Source organism: Pelodiscus sinensis, chromosome 23, assembly GCF_052426305.1.
Source record: "Pelodiscus sinensis isolate ZL-2025 chromosome 23, ASM5242630v1, whole genome shotgun sequence".
NCBI classification, from domain to species: domain Eukaryota; kingdom Metazoa; phylum Chordata; order Testudines; family Trionychidae; genus Pelodiscus; species Pelodiscus sinensis.
In genome coordinates this window covers 14352692-14371519 of record NC_143074.1, presented here as the reverse complement: position 1 = coordinate 14371519, position 18828 = coordinate 14352692, and the positions used below count along the sequence as shown (strand labels likewise).

The window sequence follows — 18828 nt, the reverse complement described above, 5'->3', positions numbered from 1 at the left end:
GGGCGCCAGGGTAGAGGGGTGACAGTTGGGGGGAGGGGCAGAGAGGGGGAGGAGGGCAGAAGGGTAAAAACGGGGGGAGGGGCAGGGCAGAGGGGTAGGGGCGCCAGGGTAGAGGGGTGACAGTTGGGGGGAGGGGCTGAGAGGGGGAGGAGGGCAGAAGGGTAAAAACGGGGGGGGGGGCAGAGGCGCCAGGGTAGAGGGGGAGGGTGCAAGCGGGGGGAGGGGCAGGGCAGAAGGGGACGGGAGAGAGACGAGGGAGGACACCGGGACGGGGTACAGCGGGGCTAGTCCAGCAGATTTAGGGCAGGGAGGAGGAGGAGGGGGGGGGTAGATTCAAACCTCCCCCCGGCCGCTCGGCTCTCTAGCCCCGGCTGTGCCCGTGCCGGCTGGGGCTGCCCTGGGCAGATCAAAGCAGCAGAGGGAGGGGGAGGCGAAGTTCGGGGCCAGCCCCCCGGCTCCGGCAGGGAGCTGCAGGAGGGAGGCGCCGCCAGCCGGAGTCCGAGGGGAGCAGCCGGGGAAGGGAGGCGGGTGCTGGACGGGCGCGGACCCAGCCCCGAGCGCGCCGCAAAGTTTGCCCGACGCAGCGCGGAGCGAGCTCCGGGGCGAGGCGGCCCGGCGCCGATGTGGGTTCCCCCGCGAGCCGGCCTCGTTCGCGTCTCGCTCCCTGGCCCAGAAGATGGTCAATGAGCGGTGGAAAAACATGGGGGGCGCGTCGCAACTTGAGGACGGGCAGCAGGAGAAATCCCAGGTAAGGAGCGGGAGAGACGGGGAAGAGCGAGAACGGCGGGATTGGGGGTTCCCTCCCCTCCGCCTCTTGGGGCAGCAGCGATCTGTCCAAGCAGGGGGAGACACAGCGCCCCCAAAACTTTCTACCGCTCTGGGGGGCGGGCACTCACCCTTAGCCAACCCCCCTTTTGCCTGCCTAGAGAAACACCCCGTTACCTTGCCCCCCATCTGCCAAGTGGGGATGGGCGTGCTGGCTGCAGTGGGCTTGGCTGGGGTGCTGCCTGGAGAAAGCTGCCCATGGCTGGACTGCGCTGGGCTGGCAGCTCCTTGCAGGGCTGCCCGGGCTTAGTTTTGGGTGGCCGGCTGCATGACTGGCACCCTGGGGAACGGGCAGGAACCGGTGTCCCTGGCTGAATTATTTAGGCTATTGGTGTACAGTGAATGTCACATCACGCTCCAGGAAAGCAAGGGAGGTTAGAGAGTCAGTAGGGGACTGCGCCCGGCTGTCCCAGCTTCCTCCCTTTAACTAACTGCTGCACGTTTCAGAGGCTACCCTGGCTTTAGAAAGAGGGTTTTTGCATGGTTGAGGCTATGCTGGGGTCAGACCTGGCCCTGTTAATTTTCTGACCCTCCCACCAACTTCCCGACCTTGCCTGGTGAGTTAGAGGAACCGAGGGTGAGGAGGGCTTTGGGGGTCGGTGACTGGGGAGAAGGGGGTTCATTCAGCATTTTGGCACTGCACAGATTGTGCTGAAGGGCACTGGCATCTCCCTGCAGCAGTGTGCAAGAGCAATGTGCATAGCTGTACATGTGTGTGCACATGTACATGCAAATCCACGTTCAAGTCAGGGACGTGGCCTATGGGTGCATGTGTCAATGCATGTTCTGCCCCCTATCCAAGGGTGCATGGGCCTAAACATGCCTGCAAGATGGCCTGAGTCTGTGTAGGAATGTGTGCTTTTGCCTGTACCTGGTAGGGGAGTCTGCTTCTCACACTAGGCATCTGCAAAGGGCTAGAACCCAGCAAGAAACAAGCCTCCAACTGATCCTTGAGAGCAGGGGTGGGGAACCTTTTTTGGGTCGGGGGCCACTGACCCGCAGAAAAATCAGTCGGGGGCAGCCCACAAGTGAGAAGGGAAATAAACCAAAAACAAACCCTCACTGATGTGGCCCCTGATGGAGAAGAAGAAAGATGCTCCCCACATCCCACTCACTCACCAGAACCTAGTGGGACCCTAGTGGGTTTTTGGGTGCTCCAGGTCCGCATCCTCTCCAATGCTGGGGGGGACCCTAAGCCTTGGGGGCCTGATTCAGGCATGCTGGGGGTCCGCATTTGGCCCCCAGGCTTTAGATTCCCCAGCCCTGCTTTAGAGGGAAGGGAAAGGCGCAAAGAGGAAGAGTGGGGGCGGCTCAGATGGAGAGGGTGCGAAGAGACTGATGTTCCTACAGCGTTTCCAGCTCCCAGCATACTGGACTGAGAAATCTCAATGAAGAACCATGGAACTCATGGAGTCAGGGCCGTGTGGCAGTTAGTACCTGGCCTTTCCAAATGAACCAAGGGATCCCAGTCCTCAGTCACCCCCAACACAACCTCTTCCCCCGCCTTCTTCCAGCTGCCGTTGGCCACTTGGTCAACCCAGATATGACCGTGAGCTGTCTGAAGCTAGGGGGAAGAGGTTCCCTAGGGACTGTTGCTTTTTTCTTCTTCACCTTCTACATTTAAACATCCAGGCAGTAGCTCCCCATTTCCCCAGATGCCAGAGCAGCAGTTCTGCCTGAGCTGAGACCCGAGGGCTCCACTTCCCCATCAGAAGTTCACCGTGCATATGCTCCGGGAGTGCCACAGGGAGCTGTCTACCAGCCTTGCAGCCAGGAGGGGGCAAAACTCTGTGCACAGGCTCCCCTCCCATTGTTCCCCACTCCCTAGCACCCTCCTTGCAAAGTAAGCAGAAGCGTTATGGTCTGGGGCTTCCCCTGATGGCAATAAATGCGGTTTCCCCTAAGTCACGTTGAATGCTCCGCATGTATGTGGGGGACAGAGAACTGGCCCAGTTTCCTGCCCAGGCTGTGACCGCAACACCCAGCGTATTGATGGTGTAACTGAACAATCGGGGGAGTATGAATTAAAGCTGGGCTTTTTAAAGAACCCCAAGGGAGTCACGTGTCCAGCTCTCACAGAGATTCAAGAGGAACGGGGCTTTAGCTGCCTTAGAGTCCTTTGGAAGCCAGAGCTTGGATCTTACTCATTTAAACCCAAGCTGGCTGCTGTATAGAGCAGGTCTCCTGCCATATGCAGCACCTCCCCAACTCCCAAAAGAGCTTTACAGTGTGTAAGCACGACCAGGCAGGCTCTGGCTTATACTGGATTACGGAGGAGAACAGTATAAAGAGATCGAGTGGCTAAATTAATCATGGATAGGCCCATCCCAGAGGGGTGCTGAAATGAAGATCTGGTTCAAGATGAAATTGTGAGATGAGATGGGGAGGGGTTTCAGAGGTGTTGTCAGCAGTGAGGGGGGCAAGGAGGGGGCAATAGATGTAGCTGCACCACTCCAAGCCTCTGTTGTCAATCCAGTGTCAAACAAGAGAGTATTTGAAACCTGGTTAGGCAACCAGGTCCCATGGAGAGGTGGTTTGCAGAAGGAAAAGGCTGCTGCAGGGAAGGCTTGGGGGACAAAGGTTGTGGGAAAGGAAAGAAGCAGCAGTGGTGGGGGTGGAAGGAGAGAAAAGGTTTGTGAGCTCAGCTGCGGGGCACATCCACAGAGGGTCGAAAGCACCAAACCCTAAAGCTGAAGTAGCTCCTGAAGTGAGCAGCGGAGCTGTTTGGAGGGGGGCTGACAGGGGTCTTGCTTGTTGGCCCAGACTGTCTGGCAGGGGCAGATGAGAGTTTTGTGAGGCCCAGAGCAGCACAATTTCACGCCCCCCCCCCCCCCCCCCCGTTGGAGACAAAATAGAAAAAAGGCATCAAATGCGCAAATTGAAGGCTATTTTTCATATTAAATGTGAATTGGGTAAATTTGATAGAAACTTGATTTAGCTGGCTAATTTTTATTTTAATTATATTGTAATTCATTCTTAAACAAAATTCTGCATTAATAATTAACAATTTTCATTTGTATTTAAGTCTATTATAGCTGTCTAGCTCTTTTGGTAGCGCATTCTTCAATTATGTCAGTAAAGTCCATTTCTTAACACAGGTCGTTTTCAATCGATATAATTGAAAGACCTACAAAACACTCCTGGGTCACAGTAGATTCTCTCTGGCTGCCCATGGCTGGTATTTGCCAGGCAGCGTTGGGTATTCGGCAGCCAGGCAGCATTGGGACTTGCGGGGGCCAGGTGGAGTGTGGGTGTTGAGACTTTGGGGGGGACAGGGGGCGTGTGGGTGTTGGGGCTTGGGGAGCAGGCGGTGTTGGGAAGAGGCAGCATGTGGCTGTTAGGACTTGGCAGCATTAAGTGCTGGGATTTGTGGGGGACAGGCAGTGTGTGGGTGCTGGGATTTGGGGGGGACAGGCAGCGTGTGGTTACTCGGGTTGGGGGGCAGGCAGGGTGTGGCGATGTGGAGGATGGCACACAGATGGGCCATAGGGAGGACCAGGTGTCGCCCTTCGGCTCCATGGCAACGAGCCGCCGCCGCGCGCATGCCACTGGCTAACAGCCGCTTGTGGACTTGCAGCGAAAGGCAGCGGCGTAGGCAGCTCCAGCAGGTGAGGGCAGCAGCGGCAGATATAGGGCAGGGCGAGCGGGGCTGGCGTGGGGCCTATTGAAGCGCGGGGCCCGGGACAGCCACACCGCTCGCCTTGCCCTATATCCGCCACTGCTGTCTGGGCCATGGAAGATGACCCTGGACTGAGCATGGGTGGTGCATGTCATTCACCTTCCAGGCTGCTTTGTTTGGCTGAACACAAACACAATGGCATATAGCACCATGAGGCCCAACGCCGAATACACCCTAGTCCTTGTCGGTTGCTAGAACAACCCACACAGGGGCAGGAGAAGGACCCATTGCTGCAGGGGATCCTGCTGCCATGGTGCAAAGTCCGCTTGTGGTGGTCCTAGGTTCAGGCATCATTTGGGGGTGGGCCTGGACAAGAGAAACCTGTATCCTAGCTATTCAGGGGTGCCAGTTAGCTATGCTGGGGGCTGGACTAACTCCTGCCGGGAATACAGGATGAATCTGCCTCAAAGAGAATAAAGCCCTAGTCTCTGCACTGAATTGTTTGCCCTCCAAGCGATCTGGTGGGGCTATGGAGAGAGAGGATAGCCCCATGCCCAGAATGAAGTTATGGGGACAGTGGAGAGTGGCTGGTTCTAGCCACACACACACACACAGTGCTAGCAGCTGTAATAGGTGGAGGCTGGACGATTGCTCTGGCCCTGAGCACTGCTTTGTTGTGGCATGAAGGGGAGATGTGGCACAGGACTATGAAGCTATGTCTATACAGGAGCAGGAAGGGCTGCCTGGGACAAGGTGCAGGAGTGTGGGTGAGAGGAGGGAGGGTGTAATGGGAAGGGGAATGAGTGAGCATTAGGCAGGTGAGCAGTTGCCCAAGGCAGAACTCAGTGCATTTGGCTGAGGATGGAACAGGGGTTCATGCTGTGTGATGCTGGTGTGATCCGTGTGTGCGCGTGGTAAGGACCAGATTGATGGGGTCTGTCCCATCGCCCTGGTGACTGATAAATTAAAGAGGAAGGACAGCCCTCCCCCCCCATGCTGGCATTGCTGGCCCCCACTAGAGGACCTGTCTTCTAAGGACACTTCTGAGCATCTTCTTTGCTCTCCGCCTGGTTCCAGCGGCTCTCCATTGTCGCTCCCAGAGGGCGCAGATACACCTGCTGACGAGGCCAGAGAAGAGCAGCTGCAGCTCCCCAGCCAGCAAGCGCCTCTGGCTTCCTCCTCCAGCCAGGCAGCTCTGGAATGTGTGCACGTGTGAGTACGAGCATGCACGCCGTGAGGCACTGCTACCCGCTTCTGGCACATGCTGGCCAGCTCACATGGCCCACCAGCTGAGGGGGCAGGGGGCTGGGCTGTTTCACAGGGCTGCCTGGAGGACTCTGGGTGCTCCCCAGCCATAGGTCCCAAGTGCATTTTTCATCCTGCAGCTGGGAATGTGTCTCGGCAAGCTGTGATCTGATTAACGGTCTGGTGTCTGAGCCCCTGACACTCTCCGCGCAAGCAGACGTGTTGCACAGCTGATCGGCAGGGTGTGTGTGGTGGTGGTGGGCTTAGGCAATAGATATAGGCTGCACAAGCCTTCACTGAATTGCTGGAGCACAGTCCTTTGCAGAGACAGACTCTGTAGTGAGGTCCTGGGATCAGGCCCTGGCAGTCACATTATTTGGCTAATCTAGGCTCCATGGCACCATGTGGCCCTTTTAGCTGGTCTCTTCAGAATCATCTCTGACCCGAGGGTCGGTGTCAGACACAAAAAGAGCCGGGGGGGGGAGGGGAGGCAGGGAAACCCCCTGCTCTTCAAAGGCAGTCCTATGTCACACCCGGTGTCTCCTGGGTGCATCTGCCAGCTGAGCTCTTGGGCTGTCCCCTTTACTGCCCTGGTGAATGCCTGCGCTGTCGTCTCTGTGTATTCACCCACAGCAGCTTACAAGGCAGAGCTTGAGAGAATGCAGAGGATCATATGCACAACTGCTGTGGCGACCAGCTTTTTTGAGCAGTTTGAGGGGTTGTATGCTGGCCAGCCCCTTACCGTAACTTCTAGTGCTCTGGTCATTAGCTCAAAAGCCAGCCTCTCCACTAGTTCCTCCAGTGGGCAAATGGTGACTGGTTTTTTTCCCCCCTTCTCCATTTCAAAAAAGTTTGAAATGTACTTGACTTTCTTTGCTCGTGCAGTTCATGGGAGCAGCAGCCGTAGCAGAGGAGAGAGAGAACTTGCTTGTACGTGTCACAGTGACTTGGAATTTTGCTGCTTTTTGTCTTTCTTTGACACAAGGAATTGTTCTATCAGGACAGACCTGCACTGTTGCTAGTCTGGTATTTTGTCTCAGCCCGTGGCCAGCTCCTACAGCTTTAGAGTAAGGGGGGTTCACAGAACATTTTGTGAAAGTGAAATTCTGTTCATAAGAGCTAAGACTCACTCCCTGCCATGAAGAACTTGGGCAGCTCTGAAAACCTCAGCCTGAGGGATTTGGACACTCAGTCCCCATTACAACGTAATGGGAATTTGACCTCTAAATCCCTTAGGCTGCTTGGCAGATGCCAGCTTCAGTCTAAATAAGATAAGACGGCACAGGTCTGGGGTTGAAGAGAAGGGCCTGAGGGTTACTGATGCAGAGAAAGGGAGACAAATGTCTTGGGAGAAGTGGTGTGGGAGGTGGGTGGCTTGGGAGATGTGGATGTAGACAAGGAGACAAACCCAGGGAAGATGGATCCCAGGTTGCCTGTTTGCAGAGTGAGGTCTTCTTTCCTCCTTCAGCCTCCTTTGGCAGTGTCAAAGGAACAGCAGCGACGGCTGCTCAGTATTGCTGTCGATATTTCAGGGTGTGCTGTGTCAGTCATTTGTATTTGTGCTCGAACAAAGCTGTTATCTTGGCAGCTCTCATGGGGCCCTCGCAGGAAGAAGCTGCACAGCTTACTAGCAACTATTTAAATGAAGACTGTAACCCCTTGGATTTGCCTGGCAGACCAGGTGCCTGACCGCATCCTTGGAACTGGCCACTGCTCGGTTCCATGGGATGTGCCAACAGCTCAGTGACACGGAAGGATGGGGACATGGAAGGGGCGGGAGGGATGCCGTGCTCACGGGAGACATTCATGGCCCGTGTATTGCCTGTTGCAGAGGCTGATCTGTGTTGGCGCGCAGGTTGAAGCACAAGCCTGCTGCCCGGCCAGCAGGGGGAGCAGTGCACATTGGGTTTGGTTGACCTATATAAAATTTCCCAGTTTAAGAGATTTCTTGATGTTGTCTTGGTGGATTTTATTCCCCTGAATCTAAGATCACGTTGCTAGGGAACAGTGCCCACGTGAGACACATTCTGTTGGACTTTGAAAACTGTCTTGAACTCAGATCTGGCCTTTCTGTGGTCTTCAGATGAGCAAGTCCTCATCTGTGAAGGGGGATCTCTTCTTCCCCTCCCCTCGACCACTCCCTTCCACACCGGGCTGGGGAGCTGGTGTGTGGCTTCAGGGTGTCCCCAGAGCAGGCTGGAAATAAGAATAGTGCTGGACAAAGCAGTCCATTGGTTTGCCAGTGCAGGAGTTCTCGTGTTTGCCCAAGGGCGAACTAGGCTTGTTAGTACTCAGGGTTTGCTTTATCGGCACCCCAGGTGTATGGGCCAGTCACTCTGCCATTGCCAACTTGGTTAATAGCTGAGAGGAGCGTGGAGTGAATTAGGGCCTGGTGAGGATAATGTGAACGCACTGGCAGATAGGAGGAGGCATGGAATCGCATGTACCCCCTCGTCTCCCAGTCCCTGGCATGCCAGAAAGACTCTTTTATAGCCCCCATGATGTCAATGTGTCCCAGGCGGGTCCCTCGCAGGCAGCTCCCCCGGTGACATTCATGCTGTCTGCTAGCCCGCCAGATCAAAACCTACCAGGGATTTGCCTTGTTTCGCCTTCTTGCTTTTGTGTTCCCGGGAAGCCAGGGGGATGAGACACAGCACTTGTATCAAAACCTCGTCTGTTTTCCCCTTTGGTGAAACAGCTTCTTTCCGCAGCGCTCAGTCCCGGAGCGGCGAGAGCGGCTTTCTTCTCGCAGCCTCTTTCGTTCCCAGAATGTGAACTGTCAGTCAAAGCAACACTCGGTTCCTTCAAGGAGAGAGCTAGACAAGGGGAGCGGATGAAGCAGCGCATCTCCCGTTCCCCACCCGCACCACTCACACAGCCCACTGCTGCTCTGAGCAGGCCTTGGGACGGGCACTTGTTCATGAGGCCTCTGCCTTGCCCGTCTGCAAGAGGTGGTTGTCAGTCCAGACGGAACGGTGATAACTGAGTCCGTTCTAGTGTGCCAGTCCTTGCTCATGCATTTGGCCAGTGTTTCTTGGCTAGGAGCACTGAGTGCTTAAATGAGGTTCTACGGAGGGATGAATGTAAAATTCCACCTTGCAAGTAGAGATGGCCTCCAAGTCACTCTCTGTGGCTTTTACATTGGAAATATCAGGCCTGCCCTTCCTCCCTTGGATCTTGTTGAGCTCTTTGGAGGTCTCGGGTAGTGATTTCAGGAGAGGGTGAACTAAAACCCTGGATTCGATCGTCAAACACTGGGGAAGGGTTTATAATCTGGATTCTGTACTTTCCATCTTGGACTTCCATTTCTCTGTGGTACCCTGTTTCTAAAGAGCTATCTTCTAGACCCGTGGTCCCCAACACGGTGCCTGCGGGCGCCATGGCGCCCACGGGGGCATTTGCATGCACCCACCAGGTGCTCGGGGCTGGCCTGGCCCCGGGCACATGGCGCGGCGCTTGCGGGGGGGAAAGGGGGAAGCGCCGGCCCCGGCCCCGGGCACGCGGCGCTTGTGGGGGAAGGGGGGCGGAGCAGCGGCCCCGGGCGCGCGGCTATGGGGGGGCCCGCCCCCGGGCATGCGGCTATGGGGGGGTGCCCCCGGGCGCGCAAGTGTCCCCACCCCCTGGTGCCCGGCGGGCGAACGGCCACGCCCCCTGGCGCCCGACAACCTCAAAAGGTTGGGGACCACTGTTCTAGACCAGTGGTCCCCAACCTTTTCAAGCCCAAGATCACTTTTTGAATTTAAATACAATCCAGGATCTACTTTAATCCAAATACACTTACCCCACCTCCTTTGTGCCCCTTCTCTGAGGCCCTGCCCCTGCGCACTCCATCATCCCTCCCTCCCCTGTCTTCCCTCCCTTTCCCCAGACAGGGCAGGAGGTTGGGGCACAGGCTGTGGTCTTGAGCTAAGGGATTTGGAGTGTGAGAGGGGCTCTGAGCAGAGCCTGGAGGAGGGAGTTCAGGGTACAGGCTGTGTAAGGGAGTCTGGGTCCAGGGGGCTCAGGGCTAGACAGGAGTTTGGGGTGCAGGATGGGGTTTATGACTAGGGCAGGGGTTCAGAGCTGGCTCTAGCTGGGCACTGCTTGCCTCAGATGGCTCCTGGGTGGTGGTGCAGTGGGGCTAAGGCAGGTTTACCTCTGTCCTAGCCCTGCACTACTCTCAAAAGCAGCCAGCAAACTCCCTCCATCCCAAGCCCTGTTCCCCCCCCGCTGCTGTTCTGTGGAGACAGAATACAGGGTGTGAGAGGGGGCACCCTGGCATCAGCGCCCCCTCCTCTCCCTTCCCTACTCTGCTTGGCAAGTGGGAGGCACTGAGGCAGAGCGAGCTCTAAGGCAAAGGGCAAGAGATGTGCAGCAGTGGGGGGAGGAGCAGTTGAAGAGCTGACCCTTGATAGCCTCCTGGCCAAACCTGTTAGGATCACCTGTCAGAGGCTCCAAGATCTACCAGTAGATCCCAAGCTCCTGGTTGGTGACCACAGTTTTAGATATAATGGGTCAGATCCCGTGCTCCTCCAACTCTAAGCAATGGAAAATGATCCCAAATCCCTCTCCCAGTGCACCCAAATCTCACATAATCCAAAATATGCCTCAGTTTGTCAACTGAACCTGAAACTGTCCTCCTTAACCAACAGACCCGTGTGCAGGTCTGGATTAATGTGTTACACACACAGAACAAACGTGGTGAACTATTTGCTCACGGAGAGCCTGCCTTACTGTCTTTGACACATTTCTTTTTAATGCACAGAAAGCTGGAGTCTGTGACAAGCGCCTGGCTGCCTCTTTAAGGTGGTCCCTGCAGACTGGCTTCCCACACAGCCAAGTGCTGGTGTGTTTCATGTCTGCTGCTTTGCTCCCCTCTGGGCGCATAAATCCATCCTGAATTCTGTTGCGTGTCTCTGATAGGAAAGGAGTTATTTTTGGCTGGGGGTACTGGGAGGGCCTCCGCTCTGTCTTCTATGTACCCATGCAGCCCACAGCTTGAGTCACCTTAAAGCTAATGGCTGTGGGACTGTGGTTGAAAGAAGGTGTCATTCCAGATAGACGTGCAGGAGGGGACAGGGCCCGGAAAATCTTTGCAGATGCAGCAATTTTTGTCTCGTTCTTAGAGAAAGTCGCTTTTGTCTCTTTGAATATGCAACACTTTCCCAGCCCTCAATTCCTTGTGACAGCTGCAGCTGGGGTCAGAGGAAAATTATAGCCTTAGTCTTGCAGGTGTAATGGAAGGGGGAGGCAGCCAGCAGGAAAATGGGGAGCTAATGCAGTTGCAAGGTGTCAGCCAGCTGACGGTAGGGCAGAAGGGAGCTGGAGCTAATGGGGATCAGGTCTTTGGGCCTGGTGAGAGATAAAACCTCCCTGCTGTCTTGAAGGGGCAGTTTGCCAGGACCAAAAGTCTCTCTGTGAATCCAACAGGTATAATGCATAGAACTTATATAACCCACACACCTGCTGGCTGTGGTGCACTCCCCCACTCTACACATCTGAGGAAGTGGGTTTTGCTTGAGACTATAGATAGATATTTGCTAATCTCCAAGGTGCCCCAGGACTACTTATTGCTTTAAAGTTACAGACTAACACTGCTACCCCTCTGAGGCTTGTCCCATGTAGTGGCACTTAACTCATTCTTTCCCTCAGTCAGTGGGGGGGGCTTTCTCTACAGCCTGAGCTCAGAGCTAGCTGGTGTTTAGCTCAAACTGTAGAGCAGGGGTGGGGGGACCTCAGGCCCCCTTGCTTGCCTGGATCTGGCCCTTGAGGATCTATTGCTGGAGTGGGCAGGAATTGAGCCCATGACCCTGAGCTCCCCAGGTGAGTGCCTGTGCCCCTAGGCCATGCCAGAACCCATCCCAACACAGTGTCTTCAGCAGGTCCCTTATTCTGCCTTCCTAATGCTGGAGCCAGCCGGTCCAGGGCAGGAATCCTGCACCTACAGAGAGACTGGAGCACACACAATCTACTAACCTGGGCCTCACTAGGCTCTGGAGTGCGAGGGGAATGTGGGGAGCATCTTTCTCCTCAGTCAGGGGCCACGTCAGTGAGGGTTTGGTTTGGGATTTTTGGGGTTGTTTTTTTTTTTTTTCCTGGTGTTTTTTTTTTTTTTGGCTTCTCACTTGTGTGCAGTCCCTGCCTGATTTTTTTCTTCTGTGGGTCAGCAGCCCTCAACCACAAAAAAGTTCCCCACCCCTGCTGTAGAGGCTCATGCACTAAGCTTCAGCGGTCCTAGGTTCAGTTCCAGCTGTCAGCATTACACTGACAGAGGGGAAGAGACAGCTCAGGAAGAGACAGATGTTTGTTGGGAGGGGGCAGTTCTTTGCCCATAGGCTGAACAAGTTGCCAGGGGGCAAAAGGCACATGGGAAAATTCCTGAACAGTCTTCAGCCATCTTAGCCTCCTGGTGCAAGGTGCAGTGATGCAGGCGTTGCTCCAGGTGGGGAAACGGAGCATTTGGCCCAGAAGAAAGGGGGAACGATCTCTTCCTCTAAATGGAGTGTTGACCCTGAAGCCTCGTGCTGAGCATCTCTCTGTTCAGCATTTGGAGCCATTCTGGAGCAAACACGGAGCAGTCTGAGGAGAGAACACACATCGTCCCTCCCGCTCAAAGCTTGATCCCTGCTACGTTCACTTCAGCATGCCCCATGTCCACCTTGGCTTTGGCTTTTGCAAATGAGGGCTGGAAGCTCCAGAGGGCAGGCCGGGCCAACTCTGGTCCAGGCCAGGTGCATTATGACTCTTGCCTGAATCCATCTTTACATGCTCATTTTCCTTCCCCCTGTTTCTGGTTCACTGGCCTCCACTGGATGAGGTGGGTGTCTCCCTTTTCATTACTCACACCACTAGCTTCCAGTGACCGGTGTATCCACTCAGCCCAGGACCGTAAGTTGCCTTTGCACCCCTCCCCCAGTCCATCCACTAAGGGGTACAGATGCCACAGTGCTGGGTGTCGTATGACTGGATTCGAACCACCCCCGCCCCTTTGGCCCGGCCGCAGTGCCCTCTCCCCCAGCGCTAGCCACGTAGCAGCTGCTGCTCTTGTCTGGAGAACTGAATTGCACAAACTCTTTAGGCACATGTGCGTGGAGCTTGTTGACTAAATTTGCAGCAAACACTGGCCATCACGCTCATTGTAGATCTCCCAGCTCCCGCCGGATTGAGCTGTACACTCACTTAGCTCTTCCATGCTCGGAGGTCCCATAGGCTCATGATAGGCCTCCTGCCTCGGGCGGGCAGTGCTGCCGGACACACAAGCAGGTGAGAGTCTGTCCTGCACAAGGCATCAATATACATCACCTCGCCCCCAGCTAACCTCTTAGCTAGGGCCAGGCTAGGCTCGCCACCTTCCTTTGCTGCCTGGTTAGGGGTCAGCTTCAAAGAGACATTTCCCAGCCTTGCCACCTGCGTAAGGATCCCAGGCATAAGTCAGAGGCAGGACAAAGCTCATCAGAGGCCATCAAAAGAGGGAGTGGAGGAAAAGGCAGCCCTGCCCAAAGGGAGTCATTTAGCACTCACCAGAGATGGGCACAAGCCTCTGGTCTCAACCCAGAGTCCAACTTCCCCCAAACCCAGAGGGCATCAGTCCCATCTCTCAGCCAAAGGACATTCGTGTAGAGTCCTGCTGCCAGTCCCTCGTGCCCGGGGCCAGTGGGGGGCTGAGCTCAATGAGGATCGTGCCCTCCGTTCGAGATAAGAGGGGCACCTGGTGCTGGCCAGTGCCGAGATGCAGAGCTGGCAGGGCGGGCTGGCTGATGGGAATCTGACGGTGTACGAGTGGGAATCCAAAACAGAGGTGCATGGCTCCTTCCCAGAGGGTAATATCTGGAGAGCCAGGAGAACTGTGCCCATGAAGGGTTGCTTCCTGTACTTGGGTTGCTAACTGGAGCTGGTAGGGCAGAAGCAGCTGTTTAGAATGACATTTCTCTCCCCGGGTCCCTTGGGCTATGTTAGTACGTCGAGAGCACTTAAGAAAGGCTCAAACTCCACTTGCATCCACGTTGTGGCTCCTTTAGCTGCAGCATGGAATCCGTTGTGCCTGCTGCTATGCGTAGACCTGGAGAGAGAATTCGCCACGGGCACTCCTCCTCCGTGGCTGACCGCTAGCGTCCCACTGCAGGCCCAGCGAACTCTAGGCCACGAAGACTCAGGCTGCAGCTCAAGGGCTGTAGGTTGGTTCTCAGACTCAAGCGAAGAGGCGTTACCCTGGGAGATGGCAGGGCAGGGTCGATTAGAGATCTCATTAGACCCAGGAGGGCAAGGAAGTAGCTTGATGGGGATGCAATGGGATGGGGTGGGAAGAGGGAAGGGTGCCTGCGATCAGGCGTGGGTCTCTGCTATGCATGAAGCTTAAAACCGTCTCTCTGCCACTGGGGCCAAGAGCTCCACTGACGCTCTCTGTGTCCCCAGAGAATGAGCTGCGGCTACATTTTGTGCACCGTCCTTCTGTCTGTGGCTGTCGTCCTGGCTGTTACTGTCACCGGCGCCATCCTCTTCATGAACCACTATCACACCCCCATCACGGAGACTCCGCCCATCATCAGCACCAACCCCGAGGAGGCCCACGCCCTGGTCACCATCGAGAAGGTGGACAGCTCCCGCATCAACATCTTCATTGACCCCAACTGTCCCGACCAGGCCGGCAGCTTCACCCGCCTGGAAGGCTTCCAGTCCTCCCTGCTGCGGGCCATGACGGACCATGATGCTGAGGTGAAGTCGTCCAAGGGGCAGGAGCGGGCCCTGCTGGTCACTGTCGCAGATGAGGTGGCCAAACTCCTGACCCACGCCACCCAGCTGAGAGCCGACTGCGACAGCCTGAAGAAGGGGCACAACGCCATGGGGCAGGAGCTCAACGCCCTGCAGAACGAGCAGGGGCAGCTGATACAGGTGAGCACGGGAGGTCGCTGGCTGAGGTCCCCAGGCGTTGCCCGTGCTGGCTGAGCCCTTCGGGCGCTGGAGAGGGAGCGAGGAGGCTCGGTTTGCAGGATGGTCCAGCCTAAATAACATTCCTGGAGATGCTGGGCTGGAGACAGGACCCCTCCCTGGGCTGCCCACAGGGCTCCCATTCCTATAACCTCCAGGTTCACCGTCCTCCTGCCCAGGGGCACGCGGTGAAGGCGGGGAATGCGAGGGTGACCCCTGGTACCGCTCTCGCCCCCTGGAGATCAGCTGCAGAGGAAGCAGCCACCCACCCCGTTGTAGGTCCAGTTCTGTGTGCTGCTGGTGAGGCCGCGGGGCAAGCAGGGAGGGAGAAAGGCGCATAAGGGAACTGGGTGATTAAAAGACTCATTATGTTCGGAGGGCCAGTCCCACAGGACTGATTCCACTCTCGCTACGGCTCTCCTCCTAGACAAACAGTGGCTTCACATCCTCCTGGGGCAGCCGGCTGTAACATTTCTCCAGCTACAGCCTCTCACATCCCCGTCTGTCCTCGCCAGCTCCCAGAAACACCCGACCCCTCTGCTCTTCTCTCCGTCACATCCCCACTTTCCACAGTTATGTAGCTGGTGGCTGCTTTTTGTCCTCATGGCCCGGGACTCCCTAGAGCTGGGTTTTAATCCCGGCTTTGCTGCTGACCGGGATTAAATTTAACACGGTTTCAGCCTGTAGCCTCTGGGGGCAGTGTTAAGGTTTTTCAAAGCGGTCTACACACCATACAAAATTTTTAGGAGTCCACAAATGAGAGAGGGTTGAAAACCACTGGTTTAAACTAAGGATGTTAAGGATCGGGTATTTTGCTAATCGGGTAATTCATACAATTTGTATGGACTATATGAGTAGTCGACAAGGGGAGGTTTGCTCTGGGACCACTGCGCCTCTGCATTTTATATATAGTAAAAGCCCGGCAGCTCTTACTACATTTAAAATGCAGAGGTGCAGCAGTCCTGGACCCACACAAGCCAGGACTGCTTGGTCCCAGCTCGCACTGGGTCCAGCAGCTGCTGTTCGTGGTGGCTGGGGCTGGCCATGGACAGGGGCTGCTGCCGGAGCAGCCCCCGCCTGCAATCAGCCCAGGCCACCGTGAACGGGCTGCTTTGCAGCAGCAACCCCTGTCCATGGGAGGAGGGGGGCAGCTTCCCTCTGGGACTGCCGCGGACAGGCTGCTGCTGGAACAGCCTCTGCCTGCAGCAAACCTCAGCCTCTCCCAGGCAGAAGCTGTTTCACAGCAGCCTCCCCTATTCCCCCCACCCCGGGGGGGAGGTGGCACCATGGAGATGGTGCTGGGGGAACCAGCTATTAAGCCTGTTTCTCTCTCTCTCTGTCTCTCACACACCACCCCTCCCCCCCACCTTGCTGCCTCTCATACAGAGGCAGTGGGGTGGGGGTAGTTGAGTACTTCTCTCGACTACCCAATACGCTTATGCTGCTACTCGCATCCTTCGTTTAAGCACAGCACCGAGATAATTCTCTAACAAAACAAGAATAAGTCGATGAACAAAGAACAGAGACGCGAGAGCGGGTAAGACGAGAAGACACATATGTGGTTACAAGTAAAAGAAAACACAAGAGGCTCTCTAGTGGCTAAAACGTCTTTTCGGTGTGTTACAATCTTTGTCTAAGCACGTGTCTCCCCCAGTGTCCGTTCCAGATACTCTTGGTTTTCAGGCCAGAAGGATCCATTTCGCTTGAGCTCAAAGGGCTTTGCTCCCCCTTTGCCCTCTGGATGATGGATGCCAAAATGGCCATCTGTCTTTGCTTCTGTTTCCCAAAGTCTATTGTTTCTGTGTCAGAGCCAGGAAGGTTTCCTGAGCATGTCAGCTCCCTCCCTGTGGCCCGTTTGCTCTTTCAGGTGAAATTGCCAATGAAACTTTCCCTCAGCCCATTTAACTTGATGGCTTTTTTTTTTTTTTTGGCCTTATAAGTAACCGTACTTCTCCTTGGAGGTATTGCCTTGCTCAGTTTATATTGCAGGTGTAGGAAAACTGGCAAAACAACACCTGAGACAGGATGGGTGTGAGGGGGTCACTCACCACCGTAGCAGGGGTCCATCGTCTGTCCCCGGAATCAGTCCATTCCGCCCGCACAGGCCTCCGCTCATGTGGCGTTTCCCCTCTGGAATCTTCCGGTCGCGCTGCTCTCTTCGCCACACTGCCCTCCGGCAGTGCTCAAGTCACTCGCTCTGAGCCCCCCTTCCGGGGGTTTGGTGTCTCTCCGGCAGGCCTTGCCGTAGGCCTAGCAGGCTGGCTGGCTGGCTGGCTGGCTGGCTGTCTGTCCAAGCGCCCTGGCCCAGCCTGACTCTCTAGCCCTGCCCTAGCTCCAGAGAGCGTCCTGCTCCCTCAGCAGCCAGGCTCACACTGCCTTTGCTGAAGCAGCCCTTCCCTTTTATAGCCCCCAGCTGGGCCTTAATGGGCCAACACTGCCCAGCTGGGCTGAACTCCCCGGGCCTGCTCCAGGCTGGGGTTTGGCTCTTAAAGGGGCCAGTACAGGGCAGCTGCCCTGTTACAATGGGCTTTATGCACCGTTTGTAAAACTCCACTCAAAGACATGTTTCCAGAACACAGCTGTAATTTTTTTAGACATCACCCATCCACACCTCACACAATGACCAGCATGTTAGTGGTTTGCATAGGATACCTCACGACGCCGTTTAGACTCAGATTATGACAACCGTGTGTTGCGACAGTGAGTGTGTCGCACCTGATCTGAGTTATGGCGTAGGGTGCCTTCTGACAGCTAGCATTGAGGAGACTCCCTGGGTCACAGTGAGCTTGGGCACAGTCACCATTTTGTATCTCAGTTTCCCCCTGTGAAAGAGAATCTTACCTCGTAAAAGGCTTTGAGATCGATGGCTGAAAGTTGCAAAGGGGCGGTCACTGCTCCTTCCAGAGATGTCTGCCCTTCATTTCCCCAAACCTCTTCTTCACAGTTGTGCTTCCTGTTGCCTGGTTCCACTTCAATTATTAACTTCAATGAATGGCTACAGTTCCACCCTCAAGCATGGCGGGATGGGATGGGAGATCAAAGAAATCCAACATTAATTCCCAGTAGGACAGTAGGTAACTGCACATGCAAAGATATGACCCATGCGTCCTAAAAATGAAATGGCCAACACTGCATCCTAAAAACGAAATGCATCCACACATCCTATTGGGAAGGCTGTTTCTTCCAGCTGGTGGCCAGATGCTGGAGTGGGCAGTTATCCCTGTTTCTGGAGCCCCGATTTGGAAGTTTGTCACACCGTGTGCATGCATTTCTTCCACCATCTGATCTGTCCCCTGGCTTCCTACTGCCCCCTGCTTCTCAGCTGGAGCCTGACTGTCTTGTGCTCTTGAGTGTCTTTTCAGGGGAGGCCAAACATTCTGCAATCTGGCTGCAGCAGGACATAGATATTTTTAAACTGATGGGGAATCCTCTCTCTCTGTAAAATGCCTTTTATCCCCCAAATGGCAAATACGAGGTCAGGGGCTACAGCAGGTCAGGGTTAATCTGTCAGATGTGCTGTGGGCTCGGCTGGGATTTGTCCTCCTCATTTGGCAAAGGCCAGGCCCCACTGGGTAAAGACAGAATAATTCTGTTTGATAGCATCAGTGGTGCCCAGTCCAGCTCCCGACTAAAGATATGCCATGAGTTTGCTGGGGTTTGGCTCCCAGATCTCTGCCTGAACCCGGCTCTGCACTAGGTGCATTTTAAGGCAATGTTTGAGTTCAACGTCAGCCACGTTCAAACCGAGTTTGCACTGAAATGTGATGCGAGCACATCACTGTCTTTTCTGCAGCTCTTTTCATCCAGGAGTCATGTTCAAAGCATTGTGCAAATCAGTGTTTCTCAGCCTTTTTCTCCCAGGCTACGTCTAGACTGGCATGATTTTCCAGAAATGCTTTTAACGGAAAAGTTTTCCGTTAAAAGCATTTTTGGAAAAGAGCATCTAGATTGGCACGGACGCTTTTCTGCAAAAGCAGTTTTTGCGGAAAAGCATCTGTGCCAATCTAGATGCACTTTTGCACAAAAAAGCCCCGATCGCCATTTTCGCGATTGGGGCTTTTTTGCACAAAACAAATCTCAGCTGTCTACACTGGCCCTTTTGTGCAAAAGTTTTGCGCAAAAAGGACTTTTGCCCGAACGGGAGCAGCATAGTATTTCCGCAAGAAGCACTGATTTCTTACAGTAGGAAGTCAGTGCTTTTGCAGAAATTCAAGCGGCCAGTGTAGACAGCTGGC

The 18828-nt window shown here is 55.1% G+C and overlaps 1 protein-coding gene across 1 annotated transcript in view; it reads left to right on the top strand.

The window, feature by feature from the left end:
* Window positions 1-225: 225 nt before the first annotated feature.
* The window catches only part of FIBCD1 (fibrinogen C domain containing 1), a 45675-nt gene continuing 27072 nt past the window's right edge, over window positions 226-18828 (top strand). Inside the window, exons 1-2 of the mRNA XM_025187390.3 lie at window positions 226-748; window positions 14081-14557. Coding sequence (XP_025043175.3) covers window positions 677-748; window positions 14081-14557 — 549 coding nt within the window. The 5' untranslated portion in view covers window positions 226-676. The remainder of the gene's footprint in view (window positions 749-14080; window positions 14558-18828) is intronic.